The sequence below is a fragment of the Corvus kubaryi genome, unplaced genomic scaffold, assembly GCF_017639235.1.
Source record: "Corvus kubaryi isolate FWS band 111438036 unplaced genomic scaffold, C.kubaryi_AGA036_p1.0 134, whole genome shotgun sequence".
Taxonomy (NCBI): Eukaryota; Metazoa; Chordata; class Aves; order Passeriformes; family Corvidae; genus Corvus; species Corvus kubaryi.
The window spans coordinates 2,038,606-2,049,549 of NW_024580668.1; the positions used below are offsets into that span (position 1 = coordinate 2,038,606).

Below are 10,944 nucleotides of genomic sequence, written 5' to 3' on the forward strand. Positions count from 1 at the left end.
CTGTGCCAGGGAAGTGACCAGGAATATTGCTATGCTGATTAAAAAGTCTCAGGGCCTTCCTCACAATGACACTGAAAGAAAAGGAGGCAGGAGTTTGGCTTTTCATTTTTCCAATCCAAGTTTTTATAAATATTTCCCACTGGCAGGGAGCCAGTGCTTTGCTGTAACTTCAAGACTCCTTCCTAGATTGAGCACTTTCAGTGACACTAATTCTGCTTAATGATCCTAGCGAGGTTCTGGAGGCAGAGTTGACCTGGTGAAGAGTCCCCACTCCTGCTCTCAGCTGGGTCACCAGTGTCCCACATCCACGAGGAAGGCAGGTGCTGCAGGGCTTGGCATGATCCAAGGCAGGACTAAGGTGGGATGTCACAGGTAGTTTTCCATCCTGGAAACCTCTGCTTGGAAAGGTAAAGCCCAATGCCTGTGCCATCCCCACAGTCTCACTTGGATCATTTGCAGAGGTGATTCCATAGTGAGAATTTGGCCACAGCATTGCTGCGTGTCAGCTCTAGGCCCTACGATAGCAATGCTTCTGGATTTCTTTAGGATTTGAACAGGGTGTAAACTGGCACAGCTGTGCCCTTTTGCAGTGAAAAATAATAGCTCTGCAAAGTGTGAACTGCTCTGGAGCGTTACCTCTGAAACCTAAAGGCAACATCTTAAAGTGTCAACATGGATTGCTTTTAATATCTTTTAAGTGGGAATAACAATCTAAGGTATTCACCACAATTTCAAACTGACTTCGATGCATCCTCAGTTGCCAAAAGTCTCTACATTCAGCTGCCAAAACCTCGTCTTCCCTTCCAAGAGTTTCTCCACAGCAGGTCTGAGTTGCCAATGCAAAACTCAGCATCGCTGTGAAAACTGAAAAGGTGAAGATATTGTAAACCAAACCAAATGATGAACTAACTAGCATGAAGTCAATGGACTTTTTTGTTTTCATATGGAATTTTTTGAAAAGCTGAGTTTATTTTACTTTAAATAAAGCTGCTACTGAATTTCCAGTTGATTTAGCCAGAACACAGAGAACACACTGCAGGATTTGAGTTGTGTTTGCTGAAATATCCATGGCCTTGAACAGATAATATATTTTTCAGTAACATATTTCTCTTTGCCCACTGCAGCTCTTTTTTCCCTCTGTGCTCTCTCCAGATTGACTTTCACTCTACTTACTGCCTGCCTCATTTCTCACCCTATTTTTCCAGTTGTTTTTTTCTACTGCTTTCCTCAGTATCTTTCTCCCAGGTTATAAGCAAAGCAGAACTCAACTTTGGGCTGAACTTTTAAACCCACATCTTGAAATCAAATAAAACAAGGCCCTTCTGTCTCTGTGTAGCAGTAACTTCACAACTTGAGTCACTTAGCACTTTTAGCAGCTGCAGGATGGAAAAGGTCTATTGGAAGATGGCTTTTAATGCTGGGGAGGTGCCACAACAAGCAGGAATAACACAGCAATGGTGGGGTGATTAAACACTGTGTGGATACCGAGATGTCCAACTCTCCATGAGGATTTTAGAGCATGTTCTTGGCTGGCTGTAGGAAGGAACTCCAAGTTTAAGGAACATGAGGGAAAAGCAGAGTAAGGGGCTCAGTGGCCAGGCACAGCCTCAGCACCAGCTGGAGTTTGCCCACTGATCCCTGCATGGTTGTGGAACCAGGATTCCATCCACACTTGTGTGTCCTTGCTTGTTGTGAGCCTGTGGGTGCACAAAATAAAGCAGAGCTCGTTTGCAGACATTTCAGTGGCCGACAGTGCCTGGTCAATGGTGTGGGCTGTGATCAGACTGTGTAACAGTGGCTGTGTTGTTGTTGTGCTTGCAGGACGAATGCCTTAGTCCAGCTCTCCAGCCCAGCTCCGCGCCGGCCCCGCTCGGCACCGCGGCCCTGACACTGAACTCCCAGCAACCCGGACCGAGGAGGCTGCCAAAAAACTCCTGCTATTCTTCTTCATCCTCACTAACAATTTGGTAATGAAGTATTGATTTCTACTCCCCTGCTTATGGACGATATTAGATTTTCATTGATAAACTGCACTGGGGCTGTCTGGTCTCCACTGTCCCTTTTTGCTGTCACTAAAACAAAGTGCCACTGAAGTAAGATAATGACTGAGAACATTGATGTACTTATTTCGTCAATTTGTAACACTTGACAGGAAAAAAAAATTCTTCATAGTTTAATGTCCAAGTGTGCTACACAAGATGCAGTCACATTGGAAGCTTTACTTTTCATGGTAATGTCCATTTCCTATTTATAACCCCTTTGGGATAGTTTGTCTAAAGGAAATGTTTCTATTCTGTGCAGCTATTACTGTTGCACCTGGGTTGCCCAATCCAGTCATTGCACTAGGGATCAATACATCACAGTAAGTACAAGAATTATTAAGTTAAAACAGATTCTGAGCCAAAAAACCTCTGAACAATGTTAATCTTCTGTGCAAGTTGTTCAAATAGTTATGCTTAACCATGTTGCTGCCAAAGATTTGTTTGAAATGGATTATTTTCAGTTTGTTTTATTCCTCAGATATATATATATATTTAAATCTCCATTACGGTTTATGACGAGACATATGGGATGGAGGGATTTTTAAACAAAAGTACTATTGTTAGATTATTGAACATTATATAAATATAGATATATCTATATATAAATATCACTATATAAATATCTATATATAGATATAAAAGAATAAAAGTAGAATTCCTTTCTCAGTTAGGTGAGTGTAAATCTGAAGCTCTGTTGTGGTCAACAGAGTGACTTTGGATTTGTGCCACCAAAAATGGGATCAGAATCTGGTATCCGAGCTCTGTCCGGCCCGGTGAGCACTGCTGGCCGTGCCTTCAAACCCACCCCGACCTGGGAGAAGGGGACTACAAAAATGGCTATTTCAAATTTGTGCTTGTAACTTTTTTCATTAAAACTTCGAGGCCCCAATTTTAATTTGTGGAATATTCACGTTAATAATGAGATCTAATTAAGACATCCATTAAAAGCCCGTTAAAGTTAATTTAACGTAAAAATTCCAATAGAACTGTATTAGATTTTCTCCATTAAATTAACGTTATGGATTTTTAACGGATGTCTTAATTATACATTATTATTAACGGGAATACTGTATTACACAGATTAAAATCGTGTCCCAAGTCAACTCCCAGAATCTTCCAGGATATGCCAATGTCACGAGTCCCACTTTTCCTAGTGCACTGCCTGGAAATCCAGGCGCAGCCCTGTTTGCTCTCACTCAGAGAAAGCAACCTCCAGTAGACAAATCCATCTCTGCATTTAACAATGAACTTCCCCTGTTCTCCAAGGAAAAATAAGTCTGGATCAAGTTGTAAATCGCTATTCCTTGGCAAATGAAATATTCAAAGTATGCGAGGCACAAGTGGAGAAGAGGCTCTTTCTCAAATCAGAAAGGGCTTTGGGGTGTCTTTTCCTGTTGTTTTGTTTGCGATGTTCAAGGATATAATTGAAGTGCAGCAGTCACAAAATCAGACAGAATATGTTCCCTGCATTCCCTGTGGCCTGTGCAGAAGGGCCTGTTTTGGCACTGCTTGGGAAATTTTGACATGATCCCTAAACTCAACATGGAGGAGAAAAAAAGGCCCTTCTTATTTACCTCCTAGGGAAAGTGTTGCCCTTATGCCACATATAATAGCAAATTGCTTTTTTTATGGCATGCATAACCTAGATGGGAAAAAATATGGCGCTTGAGGGAAGGAGGGAAAAAGTAAATGAAGTTCCAGGAATGTCATTCTGAAGTAATGAGGCATGGACAGAAAATATACCCCTCACATCATCGGATTGAGATGGCAGTCGAAATAGCTTCATTGAAGTGTCAGCACTCATCCATCAATCAATCATCCACAAGGAAAAATAGCGACGGTACAACAAGGCGGCTTTTATGGGATTTACTCATGGGCATAGGGAATAGCAGCTCAAATGTAGTTCTGACATGAAAAGCAAGGTGCTGATATTATTTTTTATGATGGGAGGATCATAAAGTGAATTGAGAACAGTGAGGTCTGTCTTTGCTTAACCTATTCAACTGGAAATGAACGGAGCTCAACTGGAAACGAGCAGAGCCTTCAGATGGGGTAAGATTGAAGCCTGCACCGTGCTGAGCACCAGCCATTGACAACAAAATTCTATTAAAGCAAAATCAATGCATTAGCATCGAGCCCCTCAGAAGCTGTTAAACTGCACAGCCCAGGCCAGAGTTATGAGGTGAAGTTGCACAAGGTGGGGCCTGTGTCACCAACCCAAAGGCCACGAGCGCCACGGAAAATCGCCCCTGGGGAGAAACTGCACATGTAGCTCCTTTCCCTGAGCTTTTGGGTGCAGGGAATAAACATTGGGCTGCTTGCAGTATCTGACAGGTGAAGCTCCCAGCCCTGATGCTGTCACAGCCGGGACTTTGGCTGGCTTTTAATAGGATTCTCCATGCGGGGGTTTGCACCTGTGACAAGGCCAAGCTGTAGGAATTCCCACACAGGGAGGTCCCAGGAGCCTCTTCCCACAAAAAGGAGGCCTGGAGCCCTGGCCAGCCCACAGCACCCAGAGCTGGGGCTATCTGGGGCACCAGCTGCTCAATTTTGGCAGATAAGAGGCTTTGCTGGTGCCTTGTGAGCTCAGGGCGACCACAGGACACACAGCTCCACCTGGGACCCTGGAGCTCCAAAGGTTTTGGGAGGTTTTGGGAAGGCCAAACTCCCTGAGGGAGGTCAGGTTTTGCTCAGGAAGCATCACTGTGTGGGAACAGCTACTTTGTTTAAAAATCTGGCCACAAACCTTTATCACACGGTGCTAAAGCTTGATCATTTTGCCTGCATCAGTGTCCTCGGGGAACGTTTTAGGTACACATTTGAATTAAGTGATTTTTATTTTTTTTTTTTACAATATGATATAAAAAAAGAAAATGTACATCTCTCCTCTCTTTTCTCTGTATGAAACTGGATGAGTTGATAGTTTTTCTGTCATATAAATCAGGTAACAGAAAATCATTGCATCTTTTCTCTGTCGTCGCTACTCAGTATCTATCGTTCTGACTTTTATTCTTATTGGAGATCATCAAAACATTAATTAAAAGCCTGGTGATCAAACAGCCGAATATTTATGATTCACGTCCTTACTTATTAACAAGTGGCATATTGATACACCACATATCCAAGCTGTTTATGCTCTTGCACTGAAATAAAGCAGGAAGAATTGTTACCCTTACACACTGCTTTGAAAGATTTATTCAGAAACCAGAGCTCCCTTCCCACCACCATCCATGTCAAAATAAGCCATATTACTTGAAAAAAAAAATTCTATTTTAAAACAGGAGGATGTAATTAGCATCCCTTTGGGGCCTAATATATAAGAATTTCAGTGGATCAGTCTCAGGTGTTTTTTCCAGGCTCTTATTACTTAAGCTGAGAGGGAGAAGGACACTTAGCTTTAAAAATGGCTGTCATTAGTACAATAATAATTGTTGGGTTAAAAAAAAATCTTTGAGAATCTGCTAACAAACTTGCCCAGTAATTACTTGTCAATGCCAGTTATCATGGGTTTTATTACCTACTTGTAAAAGTATTTACAAGACTGACCTCCCTAGCTTTTTTAGAGATCAGGGAGGATATAAAAAGTCATTTTAAAAATCAATAATTATATATTAGCACGATAGGGGGTGAAGCCTTCCAAGCCAGCTTTACAGGCTATTGAGTCAACTCTCATGCATTCAAATGGCAAAGATTGTTTCCCTAATTTTTGGCCTCTTTTTCTTTCCTTAATCATGTTTTGATGAAGTGCCATATTTATTGATTACTTCATACCCGCAGTTCAGCTCCTAAACCAGAAGGGGATATTCCCACTGGGAAGAACCCGTGTAGGATTTGCATGGAAAACGAGCTGCCCTTGGTGACCAGGAAGCAGAGGAATACTGGAGCTTGGGGTGGGAGCTGCCGAGGGGACACTGGCTCTGTGCTGGCTCCCCACAGCCCGATCCAGCCACATCCCACACACGCAGGGTCATGCTGTGGATGTTACCTCGGGATCAAACCTGTTAAGAACACAAGGGAATGAGGAAGGCAGCCTGATTTTTGGCAGATATTGAAGAGGTGGCCCTGGCTGGGCTGTCCCCTCTCCATATTCCATGGTCACTCTGGGCTGGAGCGAGCGCTCGGCTCGGCGCAGGGGGATCTCCATCACACAGGGCTTTTGTCCTCACCAACAGATATACGATGCAATTTATATTTAAAATTCTCTCTATAAAGACAGTATTGATCACAGATTCCAGATCAATATGTTGCAATTACAGCAGGCTTTAAAGGCCATCTGTCCCCAAGCAGGAGCACTGATAGAGCCACCTTGATAGATTGTGAGCAAGTGCTACTGGTATGTGCCCATCTTCTCCCAGCACAGCCCGACGTGTCATTTCTGCTCCTAGGAAGTTGAGGTTAGGAGCTGTGGAGCTGTAATTCCTGGATATTGACCACCCAAGAGCCCCCAGACCAGCTTCTCGTTGGGTTTCACAGCAGGGTCAGTGACACCGGGTTTTCCTCACCTGGATTTCCTGCTCCCCATCACAATTTATCCCACAGGTCACAACTTTCCTTGTCCTCAGTTGGAAATGGTCAGCAAGAGGTTCTTGAATTTCCCTAGAAGTGAGAACATTTCCATAACTGCGCTGAAGAGTTTGAGTTTCTCATTGGTGGGTGCAAACAGAGCCTTTTTTATGTCACAGAATCATTTAGGTTGGGAAAGATCTCCAAGACTGTCGAGCCCAACCTTTGACCATTTGTGTCAGGTTGGACCATAGCAAGTGTAGTATTTTTAAACGTAACAAAACAATAAAGTACATGCATCTAAAGGCAGATTTCAATTCACATGTCATCGATGAGGTCTTGATTTGTCAGCACCTGAACTCAAGATCAGCCTGTTGGTTGATGGCCCTGGGTGAGCCACTGGACTGTTATTCCAGAAGGAAATGCTTCCTGGGTTTTCTTTTTTTCTTCATTATTTCCTGCAGTGGAAAGCACACAAAATTAAGAATTTTTATTCTCCACTAGTCTTCTGAAGGAAAGTGGAAGAATAAAATAATAAAAATAAGGGGTTTGCAGTGGTACTGGAAGCTGACTCACATTTGCACCCCACACGTGCTCTGCCACGTCCCTGCTGATCTTCCCTGCAACCACCTCCCTCCATTTCAGTCCAATGTCTGAAAAACAGAAGGCAGATTCCAGATGCATTTATTCCAGTGTAAATCCAGAGCCACTCTTTCAAATCCAGCAGATTTACCCTCTGTCTACCCAGCTCCAAACACCATCCTCGTAGTCCCAGCCTCAGATTCCAAAAGCGTTTGGGCAGTTTTGAAAACAACTTCAGCAAACTTCAGTCTCTAGCTCTGGGCAAATTAAATCTCCTGCACTTCAGAAGGTTTTTAGTTATGTCAGGGAGGTGATTGCAAAACTTTGATATCGATGTGACTATGCTCGTGAAAGTCCTGACGTAACACCAGTTGTACCTCTATAAAGCACTTTATACTGGTACAGCTCCTTCTGCTCTGCTGGACCACTTTTATAACAGTGCAAGCACTTTTATCCCAGGATCCTTCAGTCTAGAGGTGGTTTTTTCACTTTGATTGTGCCAGAAGAGATGTGAAGAGTTGATGAGGTTTCAGACGACACTTGTTTCTCGTACCAAAACGTCTGCACAATATTTTTTTGGAGAGTATTTTTAAAAGTGAACTTGCTGTACCACTGGACTTAACTGCAGAGTAATAAACTTCCAGTTCATCATCCCTCTCAGCTCATGAAATGTCCTTAGGTCTTTGTAAAAAGCCCTGTTTGAGACAACAGATTAAACGCTAATCCTGGCAGATCGTACAGCTCCACTTCAGTTCACACCATCGAGCTGAGCAAACTTTTTTTTCCTTTCCTTTTTTGATCTAAGTAAAGGCAACAAATTCTTTCATTAGACTCCTTAGATCAGATAGCAGGGGGGAAAAAAGACCAGTATTTCACAAAGAAAATGAAAATAATCCCTTGCAAAAATGCAGCTACGTTAATGGCAGGGAACACTTTCCCCATCCCCACACGGCATCGCACATCCTCACAACTGCCTCAAATGTGGGAGAATTCTGTGGGCAATATTTTCACTCAGAAACTGGTCCAGGTAACATTTAAGAATGGCATATCTGTGTGTATCCAGGAGGATGTGCAGGTGCACACAGACATTTCCCATCAGACACGGGCACACTCGTGTGTGTGTGTGTTCGTGCATCCCGTCAGGAGCAGGCAGCGGCTCCGTGGCTGAGGCAGCAGCTGGGCACTGCTGGCAGCAGGAACCTGCAGGATGTGCAGGGCAGGATCTCGGCTTTACCCCGCAGCAGACGCTGGAATGTGCAATACAGGTTGCAAAAGCTGACAAGCTCAACAGTTCTTATTTGGCTCAGGGTACTTCTCTGTCCTATGTCTCTGGTACAATGTGCCCTTTTGTCTTGTGCTCAGGCACCTCTTCTTAATCCTCTGTTGGTCTTTTCCTCTGTGTGTTTGTTTTGGGTTTTATTATCTGGAACATGTCAGCACGAATCAGGAGGGACCCACCCCCATTTCAGTCATGGAGCACAGTTGGCCACACTGGTAAATTTGGATGGGTTTGCTCTGCCCCGGCGCTGGTGGTTCGTCGCACGTTTGTTGTTGGCAGCATCTTCAGGTTACATCTGTGACCCGTGGTGTTAGGATTCTGTTTCGAAAACAATAAGGAAAGTAAAGAATCAAAAGCTCATTTCTCTTTAAAAAACAAATGTATATATTCCAAATGGCAAAAAGGCAAGATTAAACCCATTTTTTATATTAACAACGCAAACGGGACTCCCTCGCGAGGGGCCTCGCGGTGACTTTCCCTGGCGAATGTCTCGGTGCTCCTGCACTCATTTTGTAACCAGTGCATGCTGTATAGAACATATTGCCTGTAACCTAGAGAGGAGGGGGCCAAGCTGCTCTTCCTCGGGCACCGCAGCTTGTTTGGATGAAAAGTTGCGCCTTTGATGCATTTTTATACTGTACATATTTGTATATATTAACTCTATTGCCATGGTATGAACACAGATTTTGTTATATTTGCTTGTTTCGGTTTCCTACAAAAAAAGAAAAAAATGGTCCATAATGGGGGACATTATTTTTCTTTTCCATAGAAAATACGCTTTGTCATTTTTGTTTCTTTGGGTTTTTTTTCTTGGTCATCATCTTTTAATGGCTCATAAAGGAATTAGAGAGGAGTTTTTGGAGGAACTCAGAGAAGCAAGTCTGTGTTTGCATGAGACCTGCCCAATTGCTGGCTAGAAAGGGGGGCGGGGGGAAGAGGGGAAATCTAAGTCAAGTTTTGCTTTTAAAGCATGCTTAGTCCCATGGGAAACTCATACATGTACAATTATTCTCTTTGTATTTTATCTAATAGTGCCTGAATTATTTTTTTTAATGTCTTCTTGGAGGAACAATTCATAATTGTCAAAATTTGAAACATTAGCTTAATTTTGTTTTCATGACCTCTCATTTCTTCTCCTTATTTATTTTGTTGCTGTTTATAATGGGCCCCAAGGCCATCTCTGACATTGCAGTGTTCTTCTTCCACATTAAGGATGTTTTTAAAATTACCAAGATTATTGAGCCAACAGGCTGCTTTAATCAAAACCATGTTTCACTTGGTTTGGATGATTATGAATGGTCCTTACATGGAAAAAGCCCTTTCTGCTGGGAGGACCATACCATCTAGTGGCCCCAGAGCTTCATCACACACAGGCATCTTCCCAATATTCTCTTTCCCAAAGCCTGCCTGGCAATTTGGCTTCCAATTATTTGCTTATTATAACTAACTTAAACTAAACAAATTGATAATGTTAATGTTTTTTTTTTTTCCCTCCCTCTTCGGTTGATTGCTAAATAAATTCGTATAATTTATACTAGAGGAGATTATTGCTTTTATTGTTTTGGGTTCCCCCAAACCAATTATTAACAATCAGGACTATGTATCTCATTAAATTTAAATCAGGTCAAACCTATTTATCTAAGGCCTTTTCTGATTTACAGGAAGATGACTGTATTCCAGAGCATTTAAGATGTATTTCTGTGTATGATTTTGTAGCATTGAAATCTATTAACGGTAATTTTTTTGTTCTGTATTTTCACCATGGTAAATACATTGTATAAAAAAAAATCCCTCAACTTTCCCACAGAAAACATTACTTTTTATGCCCAGGGATTTTTTTTTTTTTTTTAATAAAATCACTGCAGTTTTAGAACTGTAATTAAAGCCCTGAATAATAGATCACACATCTTTATCTGTTGTGTTTAAAAAGGAAAAAAAAAAATAGCCCAAACTAGTCACATAATCCTGAATGCCTCATTTCCATAAAAAAGGTTTCTATACATATATTATTTACATTTTTAAACATGGTAATTCTTCCCTTTGTGGCATAAAATGTCTCTTTTCCACTGCAGCTACTGGAAAGCGACTGCTCACATCTGAAATGTTATCGTAATTTGCATCAGGAAACCCAACTGCAGACATTAAGGACTTGGGTGTGTTCAATTATGATTTTGCTGGAGGCTGTCCCTCATTTTAATGCTGCACTCATTGAACTACCTTTCTGAAATCTAGCTGATATGGCTCACCACAGACATGCTTCACAACATCATTAGCTTTGCAAATGGCTTCATTTCAGTCAATGCAGACTTCAGTTTTTTGGCCAATTGTAAAATGGAAATTTGAAAAGGGAAAAAAAAAAAAAGAAAAAAAAACCAGATGCACTTAAAACATGAAAAGAATTATTTATATGATAAAAATATATTTAGATTTTCAAAGCACAAGACTGAACAGAAGTGCTCTTTTTATGCTTTCTGAAGATGTTACTGTTAAAAGTCTTTCTACATCAGGCTTAATAAATCTGTAATGACATTTGATGGA

At 41.8% G+C, this 10,944-nt stretch overlaps 1 protein-coding gene across 2 annotated transcripts in view; it reads left to right on the forward strand.

Annotated features, from left to right (window-relative positions):
* TSHZ2 (teashirt zinc finger homeobox 2) overlaps window positions 1-10,944 on the forward strand; it is a 213,899-nt gene extending 202,955 nt beyond the window's left edge. For both annotated transcript variants that reach the window (XM_042045075.1, XM_042045083.1), the window contains exon 3: window positions 1,822-10,944. Coding sequence is in view for 1 of the 2 variants with exons in the window: in XM_042045083.1 (XP_041901017.1) it covers window positions 1,822-1,823 (2 nt within the window). In the remaining variant the exon portion in view is untranslated. The remainder of the gene's footprint in view (window positions 1-1,821) is intronic.